General features: G+C 45.3%; 1 protein-coding gene across 2 annotated transcripts in view; it reads left to right on the forward strand.

Moving 5' to 3' along the window:
• Positions 1-20,238, forward strand: part of ZNF618 (zinc finger protein 618) — a 163,027-nt gene extending 142,789 nt beyond the window's left edge. For both annotated transcript variants that reach the window (XM_074924112.1, XM_074924113.1), the window contains exons 13-15: positions 4,625-4,702; positions 9,709-9,810; positions 10,929-20,238. In XM_074924112.1, coding sequence (XP_074780213.1) covers positions 4,625-4,702; positions 9,709-9,810; positions 10,929-12,442 — 1,694 coding nt within the window. In that variant the 3' untranslated portion in view covers positions 12,443-20,238. The remainder of the gene's footprint in view (positions 1-4,624; positions 4,703-9,708; positions 9,811-10,928) is intronic.
• Positions 20,239-21,582: the final 1,344 nt, after the last annotated feature.

Consider the following 21,582-nt stretch of genomic DNA (forward strand, 5'->3'; position numbering starts at 1 on the left):
CAGCCTGGCCAACAAAGCAAGAGCAACCAAAGCGCGCAGGATTTCAGCCTGTAAAGGGAGTGCTCTGAAGCCAGCCTTGGTGAACTCTCTGCCTGTCTCCTTCCACCTTCCGTGGCTGTGTAAGGTGAGCTTTGGGCAATTTTCACACCCACCCTTCCAAGCACCCAGCTGCTTTAGGCTGAGCAGCAGTTACTAAGAGTGAGCTGTGGAGACAAGAAGAGGAAGGGAAAGTTTCTCATGCAGACTGGTGAATTTATCCTACACTTCCTTGAGGTACCAGTGTAAAGGAAGGTTGTGTGAGTGCGACACCCCTGGGTGCCCGCTGGGAATTGATGGGGTGTTGGGATGATGTAGCCCACGTCCTGTACCAGCCCAGGAGGGCTCAGGGCTCCAGGAGCTGTGGTTACAGGTGTGAACTGGAGTCCCAACCTGCAGCCTTAGCAAGCCAAGTACACAGCAAGAGACCAGCTGGCACCAGCACGTGTTTAGCATCTGCCCAAGGGAATGCAAGTAGAGGAAGCTTAGAGAAAGCAGAGCACCCTCCTCCCCAGCCCACGCTAAGGGAACAGAGGTAGGATGCTCACAGCACCTGGCATCGCTAAGAAGCCCATGGCCCTAAGTGAGAGCCAGGAGCCAGTTTGAGCATGTGGGGTAAGCAGCGGTTTTTTTCTCAGCAGAGGGGGTACTGTTGCTCCTGCCACAACTTCCATCCCCTTCAGATGTGGAGCAGCAAGAGGAATTGGTTCCTGAGAAGCAATTAAGAGTTTGAGGAGGGGAGGGAGAAGGTTTCCAGAATCACGGGACAGGCTGTCTAGGCAGTCCTGCTGGAGGTTGGAAGTCTGAGCCATTTCTGAGCTGACTGCACAGCTGCTCTTCCTGCTTTGCTTGTATATGTATGGCCTGTCTTGGCCACCCAAAACAATAGGAGCTGTAGGGGAGCACAGGTGTTCTCAGGGTTCATGTGGACAGCACAAATGGGTCCCAGCTTCCCTTGTACTGCCACCAGCAAAGCTGAGCGGGAAAGGAGAGGTTCGTTACCTGTGGGCCCCTTGCTGAGTTGAGACCACTCGATGAGAACAGATCCCCTCTGGATGCTGTAAACCTCAGTCTGGGCAGGGAAGAGGAAAGCTGAAATTGCCCCTGGGGAAGGAAAAGCAGAGGTACTGCAGTGGTGCAGAGGGAGGCTGTGCTCCCAGGAAGAAGAAAGGGACACAAGTGTGGCTCACAGGGGTGTTCAGAGTGGTTTTGACAACTTTTACAGTTAACTCTACCTTTGCTGCAGAAATCAAAAGGGAGCAGGGATTTACTCACTGTGCATACCAGCCCAGATGAGCAGTTCTTTTCCAGCGGTGGCTTTTGCCCGGTTTCAGGTACTCTTTCTTCTCTCCACCTTCCAGATCCCTCTTCCTCTTCTAGCACTGACACATGCCACCCTCCTCCTTCCAGTCAGCCTGACTGTTCTCAGCTCTTTGCACTGTGGAGCATAAGGGGCTTAGAAGTTGAAATCTCAGACGTATGAGGTTTGGGAAAGCCCTGGGAAATAAAGTGAGTTTGTTCATTCCCACAGGGATTCTGTACATCCTCCCAAGCATGCCTTCCATCCTCCCCAGAAAAGACTTTTGAATTGTTGGATGAATTTAAATTTTATCCCTAGTTTTAATTTAACTCATTTTTGTTTTGGCAAACTGTAGACTTCTGTGACTCCTTGTCTCAAAAGTGTTTAGAAAATGTTTTGGCATTTTCAGAATGCAAAATTAGTTTTTGAAAGTAGACGTGGGTTTGTTTCCAGTGGTGGACATTTCTGTAGTAAAACAGAAAGGGAGGCTTTTGGAAATGAGATGAAAAACAAAAGGATTTTTCTGAGAAGAATCACAAATGAGAGACGTTTCAGAGTCACTGAGTGCACTGAGCACACCGCATGTTGTAGTGGCAGAAGGAGGAGCTTGAGATGAAGAACTGTGGAGACCTTGATGGTGACTGACAGATGGAGATGGAGAGGACCCAGAAAAGACAGGTCAGGAGTGAAGGGGAGTCAGTCAAGGGGAGAGCTAGAAGAAAGACAGCACAGGTTTATGGTGATAAAATAACCAAGAATATAACAAGAGGAAGATAAAGCAGCTCAGTGAGACACAATAAGCTGAGAAGAAATAAGAGCATATAGTGAAACAAAAGAGAAAAACGAATGTGAGAAATGTGCTGCTTGGAGAGCGCCGAATGTGAGTGATTTGCTTCCCAGTGAGGTGCCCTGTAACTGAGCTTAAGGGAGGAGTTGTTCTGGTGGCTACTTGGAAACCTGCTTCTAGGAAAATTGTGGAGTTTGTGTACTTGTATGGGAGCAGAGAAGAGCAAAAGATGGATTGCTTCGCCACCGCTTTCTCTGGCCGAGGTTACTACAGGCAGAGATTGCGGAAGGGAACACATGTGCCTGCTTATGTTTAAATGGCACATGGAGACCTGAAAGTGTCCCAGGAAATCTCTGAATTCCAAGACAATCTGAAGCACCCGAGGTGTACAGCATGTTCTGTTCTTCCAACTCTGTTGTAGGGAAAGGGGCTCCAGCAAAGCAATGGGGCAAAGAGGTGGTAGCTTTGTAAGCTGCCCTGGCTGCAGCACTGCAGCTTTCTGACCCTGCCAGGAACCTGTCAGCAACATTCAGCAGGCTCTTTGAAGTGTGACTTTTTTCATTAGATTAGCCAAATGTTAATTCTGACACCTGAAGGGAGAATCAACCCACTTAGTTTGAGACATTTCCATCTCAGCAGTTTAGGCTCCATAAGCAGCAAATAGGTGCGTCTGTGCCACAAGTCATCTGGCATTGAAATATGTATCTAAGAGTGATGGTTTCACCCATGTGGGGTCTTTTCCTCTCTGATAGTTACAAACGGAATCTAAACAATTAGACTGCATTGTACCTTTTGTGGCATTGTACCACAACTGACCATTTCACTACTGATGATTTCAACAGAAACAGCCAGAAACGTTAATCCCCCAAGGCCTGAAATTCCTGAGGGTGTCACTCAGCTGCCAAAGTCTTTGCTTTTTTTCACAAGCACGGTTACTTAAGTATAGTATTTCTAAACTTACTCACTACAGCAAAACACAGGAATAGCATCACAAGAAAATACATTAAGTTAAATAAAACACTGAGCACAGCTCCTCCAGATGGAGCTGGCTTCATCATTTCAGAGGGCTGTAGGTTCTGTGGGAAAGGCACAGCAGGGTGTTTAACCTTACGGCATATAAGTGTAGCTTATACAAACCACTCATGTTCTCTTTTATGTTTTTCCTCACAGCTTCCTGTAGCCATCTGATGAATTCTGGGTTTTGCCACCTGAGATAGACTTCTTGCAGATTATAGCCAAGTCAGGCTTGTGCTTTCCTGTATTTTGGTTCTTCCGTCCTGGATGCTGGTGCTTTTACTTATTCATTGATACAGAATATGTTTTTCACTTCAAACATAGATACATTTCTGGTGTATTGTAGCAATAGACCTTGATCTGTGTGTGCGCCAGGCATTTGTATACAAAGCTGTTTGTATACCAGATGCTTGCCTTTGTCCGTTCTGCTGTTGTGAAACAAAATGCCACAGCTTAAGTGGCAGCAGTGTGCTCATATGTCTGGAGGTATAGAAGCAAACTGCAATGTTAATGTATTTCAGCCACTGTAGTTTGATACTACATCTGTCAACTAATGCACTCAACTAATACTGTTTAAATGAGCAACTGCAAACATTTGCTATTAGGTTAATTCAGTGGAAAAAATGCACTTTCAACACTCTTGTTAGAACAGAACTAAAAGTATCTTCCAGCTCATGAGCGAGCTCCGCACTCATCTCTTTCCTGACTCCAGCTCATCCATATTACTCTGGCAACATGGCTCTCCTGCTCTGCTCTCAGCCTTCTGGCACAGCTCTGATTTCTGTGCTTCTTCCCCTCCACCTCTGCTTACCCCGGCGACTTGTTGCCACCGAGCCCAATGGCACTCACCATTCCCCAGTCTTGCTGCACTTGTTGACAGCCACAAAAAAATCAAGCTGAATTCCCCCATGGCACTTCTCCATGCCCCAACTTCTGAGCAACAGGATTTTTCAAAACCTGATGCTCCTTGTCTTACTCAGGAAAGGCAGCAGAGGCTGGAATTTGACAGAACTGGATGTAAAAGTAATTCACCGTGCTTTGTTTTCAGGCTTAAAAAGAGCAAGGATATGCTTAAAAAAGCCTGCAGCAGGCATGAGCTAGTAAACCCTGGTCAGTGTGTAGCCTCTCAAATCTTTGTGCAGCTTCACTGAGATCCCCCCCTAAACACACAACGGCAGGTGCTTCGCTTTAGTGCACGAGCTGTCCCTCTGCCATCCTGGGCCTTCTCATGGCAGTAAAGTGAAGCACGTGGAAAAATGCCCAACCCCAGCCCAGAAAGCAGTGACGTGCCCTGGCACTTTCCCAGATCACAGCCTGAGCCCCGCAGCTTCGGTTCTGAGGAGCTGCTGGGATGTGCACACGTGGGCTGAGGTGACGAGGACCGGGCCCTCAGGCACTGCCCCGCTACTGTACAAACTGAAGTATGCACGTGTGCTGCTTCCCTGCATACTCTGTATAATTCTTCTGAACTGATTTCTCCCAAACAGAGCCTTACACCTGTGGAGCTTGTGGAATCCAGTTCCAGTTTTATAACAATCTCCTGGAGCACATGCAGTCCCATGCAGGTAAGCTGGGCACTTCGACTCGCTTGAAGCGGAGAATTAAATTCTGCGCTGATGCCTGATGTTGACCCCGTTGTGTGTCAATAGAGCTTTCTGTGCTCACGGTTTCCAAAGCCCCAGTAATTTCACCTGCAGCGAAAAAGATACTCAAAGGCTGGAGCACATAGCAGTGGCTGCAACAATGTAAGGCTCACGGTCTATCATAAATACTACCACTTTCCTTAGGAAGAGAGGAAACGTGCAGTGCTAGCACAGAGCACATCGAGCTACTCATTCTCTTTATCTAAAGGTATCTAGGGAATGCATATTGCATAAGCATTAATGGGTTATTCCTACAGCAGATGAAATCCCTCCTGCAAAAAGTAGTTCTCATTGAAGCAAACAAAGCAAAAATCCTTTCAGGGCAGCAGAGCCTTTGCCCACACAAGTCTTTTTCTGTGCTTGTGTCTCCTGGAGTTCTGCAGAGGACTGAAATGTGTTCTCCAAGGAAGAATTTATTTCAGCAGTTATGTTCATTTCCTTCTCTGCTCTCTTCAAAAGAAAGTTCTGAGGAATAGTACCACTTCTTTTTTTCTAAGCCACTTTTTTCTTTTCTATCTCAGTACATATGAGACGTAAAATTTCAAAGCCAAAGCTGTTTCAAAGACAGCATTCAAATATTCAAAATATTCAAAAGTGTAGAAACAGGATTTTTTTTTTTATATTGGCAGGGTTTTTTTCTTATTTTTTCGTCTTGAATGAAAATTCAAGTGAATTAACACAGGTTTATGAATTAATTCACCTTTGACAGACCTGTGTTCTCTGATAGACAGATACTCTGTTGAGATGTGCTTGCATCTACCCTCACTTTACAAGTAAGCCCTGAGTAGGGTGGCACAGAAGGACAAGTGGCTTGAGGAAAAGCGTATTTTCCATTCTGTAACAATAATTCTAATCAAAGTTCTTTTCTTGTTCTGTGTTTTAGTTTTATTCCTGGTTTTAATAATGTCTCGTGAGTACTTCAACCATACAGTTCCTAGGTTCCAGTTCAGTTCTCATTAGCAAATCTTAGCGCACACTTTGTGTGTTGTTCAGGAGCTACTTCATTTATCATCTTCATAATCTTACAAATAGACATTTAGGGTGATTTCTTAAAAGAAGGTATGAGTTTTGTGCATGTTATTTTCTGTTAGAGCGTAAGCTGGTTAATGTGGAGTATTTGGACTTCATGTTACACCGAGGAGTGGTGAAGCTCCGCTCAGGGCAGAGGCTGCCATCAGTTCATGGTGTTGGGGTCTGTTCTTACCGTTTGTCAGTGGCAATTTCTGCTTGCCTCCAAGCTGCATCCTGACCATCCTGTTCCTTGTTCCGGTCTCTGGTACTGAAATGCAGCATTAGTGACACTGAGGAGCTGCAAAGGAGGGACCAAGGTTAAGGTATCAAAGGGGAGAATGGCAATTTACTGGCAAGGTGTGAGCTGTTGAAAATGCTAAGCTAATGCTGTCTTCAGCTTCTTCCTTCTCTCCTTTACAAATGACCCATGGCCTCTGAGCTTGTTCACCTGGGTTATTTTGGACACAGAACAGGGCTGGAGGGAGCAGGTAACTGATCTGACTCGTGTAATGTCAGCAGAGATTAATATTAAAGGGTAAATCCCCTGTCCCCAACTCAGGATTACTCCTGTTAAACTCTGTATTTTCTCTCTAAAGTCAGTCTTCTGCTTGCCTGCTTCCCCCTGAATGTCTCGCTGGTACAGTGATAGCAAGCTTGTCCATGTCTAAGTGCTTTCTCCAGACGTCACTGAGGCTGTCCCTGTGAAAGCAGCCATCCCCTGCTGTGGCATCTCTGTGCATGGTGCTTGCCAGTCCTGTGCTCATGTCTCTTCCCCTGCAGAGAACAGCAGCCTTTCCTCCAGATCTGTGCAGTTGGGGGCAAGCAACATGGTATTTGCTACATGTGGGAGGGCAAAACAAAGTGAAGAGGTGTGAAAGCTACAGACAGCTTTGGTGGGCGTTCAGTTCTGGATATTGTACTTAAGCAGATCAACAGCAGAGATTACACAGGGCTTGCAGTTACTCTGGTCGCAGGTTGTTGCCATTTAGCCTCTCAGAGCTTGGGGATTTCCATATCCAAGAAAGAGCACAACATCTCGTAAGTCTGGGAGTGCAGAGACCTTGCGGTTGTCAGCAGAAGTGGTGGCACAGGATCCACGTACCAGGGCCACTGGCATAGTAGCAGTTTATACCAGTCCATATGCCTGTCTCGAGGAATGTTACATTATAGGGATGCAGAGATACAAGAAGCCCATATGGGTCAAATACTCCCTCAGTTAATGTGTTCAGAAGTCTAGTTTGGCTTATCATGTCTGATGCAGAGGGCTGATCTCTTCCAACTAAACGTGATGATCCACTGAGCCCTTCTCACAAGTGACCAAAGATGGGAAACATGTTGCTGGTCTTAAGGAGCAAAAGCAGGGACATACAGGCTCTTGAGTCATTCAGAGGGCTGAGCCTGGAGGCTAGAAGGTAATAAGGAGAGATTATAGCTCCATAAAGCAGCTACACAATGAGAAGAAGCAATTAGAATATAAATTGGAGGCTGAAAGGCAGAAATAGAAAGCAGAACACCAGGCAAAGGAATTTGTTCTGTAATTACACTGTACAATATACAGCTTTGACTCCCTTTAGAGTACTTTGTTCAGGTCGAGTGCTGCCATATAATTCCCTTCCTACAGTCTAGAGCTAAAAAAATAAAGGGATGACTAGGCTGAACCTGGATTAAAGGATTGGAAGCATGAAGAGAAATTAAAGAACCATGATCTATGTAGTTCACAGACTGCCTGATAAGGAAGATGAGGCTGAAACGCACAAATCTTGTTAATGCCATATTGAATGCCAGTGGATATTTGTACATAATAAATCCCCTATTATTATGAAATACAGAAGGGGGGGAGGGGGGGGGTGGGAAATACAGAGAGTTTCTCCCCCTGCCTGCCCTTCACCAAGACAAGGAAGGCCTGAACTATGAACAAAGTTAGTAAGCAACATCCAGCAGTTTCCTTTGCCTACCCACAGATGTTTGGAATTGAGGACACTGGTGGCATTAGCTCAAGAGCAATTAGTCTAGGCAAATGCCAAGAGAAAAGTAGTGTGTCGCATCTGATCACTGGCATTCACCGGAGCATCTCCTGCTCTTCACATCTCTTCCACAGCTGCAAAGACCGACCTCTGCAGCCCTGAGCGTGGCAGTGCTCCCCAGGTACCAACGATGACCAGTGAATTCCCTGGGCACATACAGTCCTCAGGGCAATCCCAGAGTCTACCTGGTTCTGTTGTATCCTGGACTGCTTTTGAGTATTGATCTAGTCTGTGGCCAGTGCAGTGCCCAGACCTAATAGTAACTGTGCAGCCTGTGGCTGTTCATCAGCAAGCTTTGTGAATGCCCCGGCAGTTAACGTACAGAGCTGCTCAGATTTGAGAGGACTTGCTTGTAAGGAAGAGGGCACTGGAGTTTCATCACATCATTGCTTGTGTCTAGATCCTTGCTGGTCTCCCTTCTCTCCCAGGTCAGTGCCACGCATGAACGAGAGCAACTTTGCCCTCTCCTGTTTGTTCTGACGGGCAGCACACTGCTCTGTCCAGCACCACATCAGCCTGGGCTGCAGAGCAAAGCACCTGTGTGTGCCCTATAAAGGCATTCCTCTAATTTGTGCTCTGCTCTCTGGAGCACTGGTGCAGGATTCATTTCACTGCATGCTGGTGTGCCTAGGCTATAGATATTCCCACCTGAGCAGCTCAACTTGGACTCCCTTTATAATCAGTGGAGAAGAAGTCATTGATTCCAGGTGAGTTCAGAGCATGATGGATTTTATACCACAAGAGGCATCTAGTTCTTCCTGGGTGGGTGAGTCACACTCTTAAGCCTGTTTTGCACCAATGAGTGTAAAACAAGGCCCAAGGGGCCACTTTGAAGAGAGACATGTCTCGTAGAGATGTCCAAAATCAGGTGAGATGAGTGCAGCTACAATGAGTAAAGGATGTGTTTTGTCTTCTTTGTTTTTAATTCCATCCTTCTGTCCAGTCTGGTCATCAGTCTCTCCATCTTTCTCCTTCCTCTTCCACTTCTCTTCATTGTGTGCTTTATTGTTCCTTCACAGCCTATTTCAGAGAGTTTCATAGTGAAGCATACTAAAAACTGGAAAATTAATTCTGGAGGGTGAGGAGAAATTCTTGGGGCACAAGCAAGGAAAGCACATGGATATGATACAGAATTTACGACGTTAACTGCATTTCCTTGAAATATCCCATCAGATTGGCAGCCAGTGTTTAGGCCAGAAATGGGAGCATGAACACAAAGACCCCTAGGGTGGTTGGTATCTTTACATCCACAGGAAGGAATGATCTTTGGTCACACTCCAGAAACTTGGGGTTTTTAAATTTTTGTTTCCAGTCTGAGGCAGCAGTGAGCAGCCCAAGAGGAGATTGGCTCCCTCTCTAATGTGGTAGGAAACCATATATGAAGATTGTAATAAGGTCCTTTAGATATCAAGGAGTTAAGCATAGCCTGAAAAACAAAGTACTTAACAGTAAAGAAAAGGGAAGCCACCTGCAGTGCAGAAAGAGGCAGTAAGGCAAAGGAAAGATAAATGTCTGTTACACCTCCTTTAATTTCAAAAGCAAACAAATTGCACAAGTCAGGCTGCACAAGGAACATCTGTTCCTCATGGTGTGCAGTATTTCTCAAGGTATGCTGATGACATCAGTGTCACTGGTGCACAGAAAAAGCCATTGTCATTTCAGCCACGTTTTGGGAGGTCATAGGTTGCAAGTCCATAGACAGTTTTCAGGGTTTCTGACAGTACTGTGTCATCTCACTGAAAACTGCTTAAAAACTACAGAGAACGTAGTGGATTGGTGTCACCTTAGTTAAGGGAACCATAAGTAAATGCTATGCAGATGGGCACTGTTTCCCATTCTTTGTGTACATTATTACCTTGTGCTTCTAACACTTCCCTGTCTCTTGCCCCACAGCTGACAACGAGAACAATATTGCCTCTAGCCAGCCCAGATCACCTCTAGCTGTTGTTGAAGAAAAGTGGAAACCACAGCTCCAAAGAAATAATGCCAACAATAGTACGTAGCAGCATTTGCTCTTTCATCCTGGGCTTACCTGTCCACTTTGAACAAGTGACAGAGAGGGTGCAGCAGTGACGGGCATTGCACAAGGCCCTTGTCCTCACCTAACTGTGCTTGATTTCATGTGTAATTCATGTACTACCCTGCAGAGCAGAGCAACCATTCCCGTACAGGAGCGCTCGTATGCAAAAAGTACTGGGAAACCTGGGGAGGCAGTTGGAAAGGTTTGTAAGGAAGATGCATTTGGGAACTCCTGGAAGAAGTTAGCTTCTGATCCAAGGTCAGACTTCCTGGCCTGGGGTTAAAAAACTAATCCAGTCATCATGGTGTGACATAGGCATAACCTGTCACTCCCTGTGCTGGCAGGGACCAGCTCGTCTGTGAGCTTGTGCTTCACTACAGGAAAAGGTAAAATACAGCCCTGTGGGAAATCAGTTCCAAAGCATTTGGGCTGAGCAGCCTGGGGGAAAGATGATACAAAAGCATGGTGCTTTTGTGCTCGGGTGTGGCCAAAAATTACATTCATGTTGCCTGAAATCTGCCGCAAATAGCAAGGTTGCTGGAAATCGAGGAAGAAATGGAAACTTGGGCTTCAGTGCTGTTTGAGATGGTGGAGGCAGTTGTGTGCTTCACTGAAGCAACTCCTCTTAAAATAACTGTCTCAAAGAAAAGGTTCAAATCACAAAAATGGAAAGATGTCCAGCTTTCCAGCTGACTAAGCTGTGACACCAGCCCATAGATATGGGTAGCAAACAGCACACATGATTATAACTTATCTAAGCAGTTCCTCACTGAACACTATGGAGATGCCCCTGGTTAATGCGTTGGATTGTGAGTAGATAGTGTGTGCTCTGTCTCAGTCCCCAACGCCAGGGAGGGCATGCAGATAACCTTCATGCTGCTCTAAGGAAGCGCAAGGCCTGTGTTTGGAGGTTCCTCTCTCCAGAAACCATTGGGGGAAGAAATCCAGGGTTGGAGATGTCTCTCCCATCATCTGGGCATGGTCCACCTCTTTGGGTGTCTCTGAGAATTGTTCTGTGACCTCCTCCTCTCTCCTGTTGCAGAGGAGCAATGCTCATATGGTACTTTCTCTCCCTCCTTGTATTTCACTGCAGCATCCGCGAGTGGTTCAGTAGGGAACAGCGCGATCCCAGAGAAGGAGCGGCAGAACATTGCCGAGAGGCTCCTGAGGGTGATGTGCACTGACCTGGGGGCTCTGAGCGTGGTGAGTGGGAAGGAATTCATCAAACTAGCACAGACCCTGGTGGATAGTGGAGCTCGCTATGGTGCCTTCTCTGTCACCGAAATCCTTGGCAATTTCAACACACTGGCACTGAAGCATCTGCCTCGGATGTACAACCAAGTGAAGGTGAAGGTCACCTGCGCCCTGGGCAGCAATGCCTGCCTTGGCATCGGTGTCACTTGCCACTCTCAGAGTATCGGCCCCGATTCTTGCTACATCCTGACAGCTTATCAGGTGGAAGGCAACCACATCAAGAGTTACGTCCTGGGAATTAAGGGCGTAGACATTCGAGATAATGGTGATTTTATCCACCACTGGGTACAGAACGTGCTCTCAGAGTTTGTGATGTCAGAGATCAGGACGGTGTATGTCACAGACTGCAAAGTCAATTCCTCTGCATTCTCCAAGGCAGGCATGTGCTTGCGTTGTTCGGCCTGTGCCTTGAACTCAGTAGTGCAGAGTGTGCTGAACAAGCGAACACTACAGGCTCGCAATATGCACGAAGTGATCGAGCTCCTGAATGTCTGTGAAGATCTGGCAGGATCCACAGGCCTCTCCAAGGAGACCTTTGGCTCCCTGGAAGAGACCTCACCCCCGCCCTGCTGGAACTCGGTCACCGACTCCCTCCTGCTCGTCCACGAGCGCTACGAGCAGATCTGCGAGTTCTACAGCAGGGCCAAGAAGATGAACCTCATCCAAAACCTGAACAAACACCTGCTCAGCAACCTGGCAGCCATTTTGGCTCCGGTGAAACAGGCGGTGATTGAGTTGAGCAATGAGAGCCGGCCCACCTTGCAGCTGGTACTGCCCACCTACGTCAAACTGGAGAAACTGTTCACTTCCAAAGCTAACGATGCTGGCGTAGTCAGCAAACTCTGCCACCTCTTCTTGGAGGCGCTGAAGGAGAACTTCAAAGTTCATTCGGCACACAAGGTAGCCATGATCTTAGACCCTCAGCAGAAGCTGCGGCCCGTCCCACCATACCAGCACGAAGAGATCATTGGCAAGGTCTGTGAGTTGATCAATGAGGTGAAAGAGTCCTGGGCAGAAGAAACAGAATTTGAACCTTCAACCAAGAAGCCTCGGGCAGCAGGGGAAGCCACAGCAGCTCAGGAAGAAGATTGGTTTGGGAAAAATGAAGTCTATGATTATTTGCAAGAACCTCTTTTCCAGGCCACCCCTGACCTGTTTCAGTACTGGTCGTGTGTTACCCAAAAGCATACAAAACTAGCCAAGCTAGCCTTTTGGCTCCTAGCAGTGCCTGCTGTTGGTGCCAGAAGCGAATGTGTAAATATGTGTGAGCAGGCTCTCTTAATCAAAAGGAGACGGCTACTCAGTCCAGAAGACATGAACAAACTCATGTTTTTGAAGTCCAACATGCTTTAAGACTGTCTTTTAATTAAAACAAAACTTTAAAACACTGTTCCAAACAAAGAAAAAGAATTTTAAGTTCTAAACACTGTGGACCTCATTATGAATGCCCCTGGAAACCAAGTGCTTTTTTATATATATATAAAAATATAAATATATATAAAATTAAGTTTGAAAGGAAAGCTGAGCACGTGAGAGAGACAGCCCTCTGCCAGGAACGTGCTCCTTTCCATAGATAGTGTGTGGACTTGACAGACTTTCTAATGTTTTCAAGTGGGCAGACGAATGGGAGGCTCATGTTCTAAAGTCTTCAGGCAGCTGAGATCTAAAGTGACTTGAAGTTTCTTTTGTTTCTCCTCCACCCCACCTCTCCTCTTGTCCCCTGGGCCATCTTGCCATGGATAATCAGACTACATTGAACAGACCAGTTCAGCACTGGACTTTGCTCCTTTGAATAACTGTACACCTTGAGGGCATTTGTCTGCAGCCTTCTTGACATAATGGTGCATGTTATCAGGCAGCTGTGTTTTATGAACACCAATATCTTTAGAAATCAGGAAGGGAGACTTTAAGGGGTTTTTTAATTTTATTTTTAACGGTTTCATACATGTTTTTTCAAAAAAACCAAAAGTTACTCTTCTGTCTCCACTCCCGGTTTTGAGTTTAACATGCTAGCTAGTGATTATAAGTTTGATTTAAAACAAAGAGAAACAGCTCATGGCAGAAAATGTGTGTAATTGTTACATTTCTTGGATTTATTTTTTTACAGCATAACTTCTTTTCTGAATTCCCAGTGCTAATTAAGTTCTCTGTGAATTTTTTTACATCAGGGGTTCTCAAACTTGTTCTAGAGTAGCCCATTTGCAATTAAATAATATCCTTATGGGAACCACAGCAGTTGCTTATATGGGAAAGCTAGAAACCAGGAAAAGCAAGCGAGCGGTGACAGCACAGATGTCTGTGGGCCACCAGCTAGCTTGCCAGGGTCTGCCAGCTGCCATTGAGAACCCTTGTATCTAAACTTTTTGTAAAAAAGTTTCTCAGTACACACACTCAAAATAACCTTCACAAGGCCAAGGACAAACCAAGGTGTATGATTTTTCAGGGGAACAAAGATCATCAGTTTTGTCAAACTGGGGTTTGAAGGAAGCTTAGAGAAGTGCATGGGCTCAAAGATCCTTCTGAATGTAAGTGCTCCTGATTGAGTGCAAAGAATATCTTCCCATTTTATTTAGAATGGTTTCCTCTAGTAGCACGAATGTCTTTTTAATACCTACAGTGCATTACACTACTTGTTATGTTGCTGAATCGTTCTGGCTGGGAAGGCCATGGGCCCTTAAACAAGGTTCACACTTACTGGCTCACCCCAAATGCAATTAGAGATCATCATAACGCAGAAACATCTCAGTCACTCTGCTGTCCACCAAGGCCAGTGCTCTGCTGTGTCCAGTGCCCACAGGCACAGTTCAAGGGCTGCTGGACAGGATCTCTGCAGGCTGTCAGGTCTGTTGCCTCTTGGACAGTTCCCAGCTTCTGGTGCCAAACTGTTAATTTTTCATCACTGGGACTTGTATCCTGGAAGCAAACTGAAGCAAATTCTTACTTTTGAAGTAGTCTCTCCTGCTTCCAGTAGTGTGCTAGGGGGCTGTAGGCACAGTGGCAGCAGAGCAGTATCAGAGGTTCTGGAGGACGGACTTACTACAGTGCAAGGGTGTTGTTGCTGACAATGCAGTGGTGAGACTGGGGGCCCTCTTCAAAGTGCTGCTGTTGAACAGATGTTAAACCAAGATCTATCTGCCCATCCTGTCTCTGGTTGTAATAGGAGTTGCAAGTCCCAAGACATGAGAAATGGCAAACCCAATCTCTCAGGCTTTGTGTGCAGATGCCTTGAACCTGACAGGCACTAACTGACAGCTTCCATGCCATGGGGCACAGCTTGCATGCTAGAGACCTTCCCTGGGTCAAGGTCACTAAGGATAGCTCTTTGCACCCAGCCATCTTGCTCTTTTCAGCCTGGAAACAGGGACCTACTGTTAGCTTGAGTGTAGCATTTGGATTGACCTCTCAGCACTGTTACTGGCATCAGGGCAAAACTAGTTGTCTCCTAAATCTAAGTTTTGCGTATGGATATCTTAAAAGACAGAGTCTGCAACCCCACTGATATCTGCAGGGTAGCAGCACTTGAAGATGAGCTGCCAAGGCAGAGGCAATTGGACATCTTATTTCTCTGGCAGTGGCTTTTGCAAATGGTCATATTGGTTGTAGGGCCAACTTTTCTTCATGCTGGTTTTCTTTTGTCCTGTACAAATCCTGCCTGCCCAGCCACCAGCTGGGCCTGTGGTTACACATCTGTTTGCACTTGCAGTACAAGAGAAACCTGTAACAAACAAAAACTAAGTCCCAAACTACAAACAAAAATCATAAGTGAGATGTGTGCCAATTAAAAAGCATTTGTGCTGTGCTGCTGTTCCCACTGAAAAGCACAAGGTATCCTGCAGCAAGAAAACTTGGCTGGAGGATGAATCCGAAGCAAAATTGGCTTTTGAGGCTACAGTGTGTACTGTGCAGCTCAGCTGATAGGCAGAACTGGAGACAGGATTTATAGTTCTTTCTCATAATGATATGTTAGACCTTTTTGCTTGGTTCTCCTGAGATCCTGAGAGCCACTCTGAGGCTCTTCGATGCTCAGGCAAATGTGCAAAACCCTCGCATTCCTTTGAAAAGAAAGCTCCAAAACCCAACACCGCTTTGCTAAGGGACAGGCTGCTAACTTCTGTGTGATTTGCCAACTCAGGCTCATTGTGTTGTCTGTCTGCAAGGCATTAAGGGTGGGGAAGTGGACAGAGCAGAGTTAGCACAGATTTAAAGCTCTGAAATTGAGAATGAGGTAAAATTGCAGTAATTTGTGCACCCATTTGATGCAAGGCTGTGCACAGCAGTGAGCTGGACAGCCAGGGCATGCAAACAGAAAGGCCACAGCCACCCTTACCTCCCAGCCCATCTCCCCTTCCCCTTTTTACAGTGTGGTTTTAGCATCAGATCTGGAGCTTTCAAAAGAGAGGGACGGATTGGCCCTCCCCCCTATCTGAGTAACTGTTCCCTCCAAGGCGACTTTGGTTATAGTTGCACTAGTGATGGTGAAATTCTCCCAAAGACTTAAAAACTCAACTTTGCAGCTGAAAAAGCAAGATAAAACCTAAAGCCCTAAAAAGGAGCAATCTGGAAAGTGGGTGAGAAGAGAAGCTTGTTGGCCAGTCCCCTTCTCCAGCAACTCAGTGGAAGAAGCCACAGCTTTTCTTGACTGTTAAACATGGTTACAGGGTGTTCAGCTCAGAGGGGCTATTCTTGCTGTATTTGCTCACAGGCTGACTTTTGTCTGACATGCTTCATTAAATGGAGAGAAGCACATCTGGAGCACATGTATTTAACCTAAATGCCAAGCTTTTTTGCTCCTATTTCTCCTTCCCTCTTCAAGACTTGGATTTGCATTCTAGGGAGCATAGGTTCTTTACCAGGGTCTGAATTTTGGAAGCTATTTGCCAGGTTACTCCAACCCAAACTATTCTCTGATTCTATTCTGTGATGGCTCAGTGGTATGGAGCAGCACTTGTGTGGTAAGGAGCGTTGCCCATCCTGTGATGGTAGACTGGAGAGGAGAGGGTCTCTTAGTTTGGCCAGAGCTGTCATGAGATTCTGCTCCCTTTGAGCTGGGAGAAGTCCTCAGAATTAGGGTCATCCTCTGGTAGGTCATATTAGGAATTTGCCTTCTGCTTGTTTGTTTACTCGCACTTGAGAAATGTGTTGGAACACAAAAACAGCATATGTGTCCTCCAGGCATTCATGTGTTTCTGCTGCTTACTCTGTGCCTGACCTTGCAGACTTCTGACTTCACAGTTTGCTTTGAGAGGGGTTATGATCTTCAGGTGGGGAACAAGCACCAACAGAAGATAAACTCTAAGGAATGAAGGGCCTTCCACTCCTGTCTGAAGATCCTTGCTACTAGAATACTGAGAAGGTGGTACGCAAAGACAGAGCTCTTCAAAACAGACGGTTGTTTATGTGTGAGTACAGCAGTCGGAGGGTCAGTGGAGAACATGGATTGTCTCCTGTGCCTGTTTCTTCTCCCCATGTCTCTAGCAGCAGACAGTAGTTGTATTCTGGCTCGCAGGATGGTCTTGGTGTCTTGCATCTGGGTCAGTTTTAGATGGAAGTAAACTTCCATTTTGTCAAAGATACATATCTGTTATAAGAAAACTGATTTCGTTGTATGTGAACTAGTGCAATCTGGAAAACTTTCTGTGAAAACTGACTGTGGGCTCAGGTTTTGTCTAATTCAGTTGTCTGTTAATTGCTGGTTAAACCAGTTTAACTTTGACATAAATTGGTTTAAGCATCCATGTGAACCGCCTGCACTGGTTTAACTGCTCTTCCTGGGTGTTCTCCCCTGCTGATCAGAGAATACGTCCAGAAGCAGCTCAGGGAGTCATGATCCTTATGTGAATTTTGCAGTGAAGTTGTGGCAGATATACTCAAAGCTCAGAAATGACTCAAAATAGAGGGGAGACGCTTCTGAATATTGCTTGAGCTCTAAATTGTAGTATCTGAGTTAACACAGTATTCAGTGAGATGTCTCAGGTTGATTGGTTTGGTTTTCTCCAACTGCTTGCAATAACGTAGAAAATTCAGTATGAGAAGAAATTCCCACGTACATTTATATTGGTGGATGAGGCCACTCAGCCTTTCCCAGTCTGAGGGACCATTCCCACTTTCTGGACCCCGCGGTAGGCAAGCCAGCACGTACTGTTGCACAGGAGCAGGGTGACTGAGACATTGTGCTTCATGGAGGATGCTGTGTGCATTTGTAGACAGCACCAAGTTACTGATAAAAGACAGTAAAAGAGCAGCCAACGAGTTATTCAAAGGCTGGGACTGCTGCTTTGTACTGAAGAAAGAATCAGATCTCTAATTGCATCTCTCTGGCTAAAGGAGGTGGAGAGGAGCTCCTGTGAGCATTCAGAGGGAGCACACGCAGGAAGGGACAAGTTGCCTATGGAATTATTAAAAGTAACAGGATGAAAATGAACAGAAAGACACTAAACAGATTCTGGGAAACCTTTTCAGGGAGGAGAAATCTGTTCATCTGGGGGGAGTCTGTGACGGGAATGTTTTTTGAGTTCTGTCGTTTAAAACAAGGCTGTACGTGGAGCACACTCCATAAGGCACAAGGCTGCTTTGGACCTTGCCGAGAGAAAAGAGACTGGATGTAGAGGTGGAAAATGCCAGTCCTGCCCGGTAGGTCCAGGAGGGTTCACAGAGCATCCTCCTCTGCATCCTGCCACTCCCCACCAGCACCAAACCCTTCCCAGCACTCCAGTATGTACATTAACCGGGTTTCGTGAAGGAGGGATGTCAGCTGGCAGCAGGGGCAGAGGAGAAAACACCAGCTGAGAAGCAAATGTGTTACACTGCCAAGGTGAAAGAATTGGGGTGAGGGAGAGTATTAAATGTTTTGCTGCTTCTGCTGTGCATTTTCAGTGCTACACTATGATCGTGAATCCGTGGGATCCATTGGGAATACCCAGAAACATCGACTGAGACACAGTGTCCTGTGTCAGATACTTCTTACGGTGTTGCTCCGTAGCAATAAGAACTCCCTTTTCACAGTGCATGGGACCTGTCCCTGTGCCACGGGTTATCATCTTCCTGGGGCTTCTGGAAATGTCACTGAACAAAACAATAAAATAGAGATAAACCCAAGCACAGCTCCAAGTTGAATGCCTCGTTAGAGCTGTGGGATAGTTTGCTTATGCTAGGCCAGAAATGGTAAACCAATGAGAGTGTATTGCCCTGAAATTTAATTTTATATATTGAATGTTTGGGGGATTTCTGTTTAATTTTGCTTTTTGTTTGGCTGGTTAGTTGGGTTTTTTACTACTCCTGTTAGAGTCCTTTGTTTTACAACTTGACAGAAGAGTTTTGCTCACGTTAGACAACGGTGTGTCCAGTAGACCCTTTAGGGTTTGGTGATCTGTAGGCAGCTGAGTTTGAAATTTTTAGAATAGCTTCTGAAATGGGTCACGTAAATGGCTCATTGATGCACAACATCAGCCACTGACTGAAAGGATTTTCTTCCTTCCCATCGTTTTAGCGTCATTGACAGTGGTCAACGTGTCTTGGTACCCAGGTGAGCAGCGCAGCCTTAACAGTAGGAATATTTTACAGTGGAGTTGATGAGTACAAGCATGTCAAATCCTTGCTTTTTACAACCAAAGTTCCTTAAAAAGACACTTCCAGCCTCATCAGCCTTGAATGCTTGTTTTCAGTCTTCTGGGGGTTCTTGTGGCGGTCTCTGCAATGTGTGTGGATAGGATGGTATTTTTTTTTTCCAGTGGGCTGGGGGGGTGGGAGGAGGGATTTTTATTTTTTTTTCTTGCTATCTATGGAGAAGGACCTTTCCGCTCACGGAAGGAGACATGTATTCTGGAAGGAGCAACAGTCTTAGGAGCTGTTTTCCATGGTCCCTTTAAACTTACTGGGACTTTAATTTTTTTTTTTTTTTTAATTATTTAAAAGGAAAACTGATAACGGATGAACTGAAAAAATTCGTGACAGGTGACTAGCCAAGGCTGTAAGTCCAGGAGGAACGCACATCGTCCAGACAGTGAGGATTCTGGTCCACGCCGTAGCTAGAAAGTGTCATGCCGACAAACCAAACCATCAGGAAATCCTTGTTTGCAGCCAGTCTGAAAAGAGAAGCTGTTCCTCGTTTGTATGTTCGTTTTTTGAAACCTCCTGTTGGGAGCTGAATTCTTGTTGTTTCATCAAGCAGACAATTAATGTTCTCCTTTCCCTCCTCACCTTCCCTCCCCTCGGTAACTTGTGTGCATTTCCTTCCTTTCTGTAGATGCAGATGTTCTAGGCAATACCACAGATGCACCTGCGTGTGTCTCTACCTGCGAGTGCAAGAATCTCATGTCATCTTAAAAAATACAAAAAAAATATACAAAAAATATACAAAAAATATCTTTTTTAGGCCAGAGTTTTCTACAGGTATTAATGAATATTTTTCTTAATCCTTATAAGTTTTATGTGTTTAATATTTCTTAATACCGGTAGCATTAATTTATACTTTTGTAGCAACACAATATTTTTATAAACCGCCACCGCTGGCTTTGTCTTCATAATGGGGAAAAGTGCGGGCAGCTGGCCCCGCACTGTACCATGTACTGTATTTAAAAGGTTATCTAATGTCACACTTGCTGTGTTAATAAACAAAACAAAACCTGTTTGAAGTCTCATGTATTGTTGGTGTGGATCGAATGACTCAATAGAGAGCAATATTGCACGGGGTTGAGTTGCTGGTTTTCATTGTGATATATGAACGCTTGAGGCCAACTCAAGTTCTTCTGATTTTTTTTTCTTTTTAGGATTTTGTTTTGTTTTGGTTTGGTTTTTTTACAGCTAAATGAATTCAGTGCTGTTTGAAACTTAGACTGACGTCAAATGAAAAGGATTATTAAAGGAAAAAAAAAATCAAGGTGTTTAAATGTTGCTGTTTTTACAAGTCTGTTGCTGTCTGAATGGAAATATTCCACAAGAGAGGAGGAATAGTTCCACTTAGCTTCCAAACAAGCTGAGCGCTCCAGGCCAGAGCTTGGTTATTTGAAGATATCTTAGAGACATGTTTCTGCAACATTCTTTTCAGAGTTGATGCCAAGGCAGAAGACAAACTGTAACTGTAAGAAAGCATCCGTTGCTTGAGGATTTTCATGTCAGTGTTGTATTTATGGTTTTACAATAAAACAACCTTTAGGAAAAAAAAAAAAAAGTGTCTGGGGTTTTGTATTTTTCAAGCACATGAATGGGACATCGCCCAGTGCTGAGTGTCTTGCTGTGAACAGGGAAAGCGTCCGTTAGCGTGACCCGTGTCCCAGCAGCAGTCTCTTTGATGGACCTCATCAGCTGTACAGCTCTACAGCGGGCTCCTCCCTGCATCCCTTGTGCACCCAAACCTCCTGAAAGAGTTTTCCAGAGCATTTTCTGTCTCATGCTTGGTTGCCAGTGCAGTAAACCTGCTCCTGTCTCACCAGCGAGATGTTTGTATGTAGCAGAAAGTGAACCAGGTCTACTTGGCCAGCTGGAGGGGTGGTTTGGTGTGTTGTAATGCAGCGTTTGTATTCACACCACCGGGACAGGTTCAGCTCAGCTGGCTTTTATGTTGCTGAGGTGGTGCAAGCTGATACTGGGCACGATAGTCTTAATGTACCATGTTTCTGCCCCGCCTGCTCCAAGATTTGCTTGTATCAGCAGAGCCACCTGCAAACTTGCTTTCACCCCAGGAGAAGAGGCATTTGGGCACTGAGCAGGCTCACTCCTTTCCATGAGACAAGGCCCTTGGCAGCTATTTATAGTAATAGCCAAAATACAGAAGGGCACTGAAATCTGCGTTTATGCATTAATTAATTAACCTACTTAAGAGGTTATGTTGGTCTTGACCTGCATTGAAGTGTCTCACAGGGTCCCAAAGCTGCACTGATGAGCGGGGATCACTGGCAGCTTTGCATGCAGGAACACAGCAGCTGATGCCATCAGGAACTCCAAGACCCATCTCCAAACGTACCAGAAACAACCAGGGAGTTGTCCCAAGTGGAACAAGTACATAGACCAGGGTTCAAAGGAAGAGACCAGGCCTACTGCCGGAAAATCCAAGGTACACTGTCTGTCACCTTTCATGTATTCTTTTCTTTGTCCTGTTTTGATATCCTTTGGGGTTTTCTAATGCCCCTCACACCCCCTTAAAAAAAAAAAAAAACAAAAAAAAAAAACAAACACCACCAAACCTTTGCTTGAGAATTGGGAAATTTGTAATTAACTTGTTAGTTGGGGAAAAAAACCCGTAATGACGTGGAATGATAATAGGTCTGGCAACTGGATAAACTCTTGGCTAGTGATCAAGTGTGAAGATAATAAATACAACTATCAATACAATAATAAGAATGGCTGTAGCTTTGCAGTATAAAAATTATTTTAGTAAACAATAAGATTAGATGCCTTCACATCCTAACAAGATAGGAGTTAGGATTTGTTTGAAAGTCAAAATATGTAAAGTGGATAATACACAGCCAAAAGGCAGAGCAGACTGTTAGAACAGTGCT

This window comes from Athene noctua, chromosome 20, assembly GCF_965140245.1.
Source record: "Athene noctua chromosome 20, bAthNoc1.hap1.1, whole genome shotgun sequence".
NCBI classification, from domain to species: domain Eukaryota; kingdom Metazoa; phylum Chordata; class Aves; order Strigiformes; family Strigidae; genus Athene; species Athene noctua.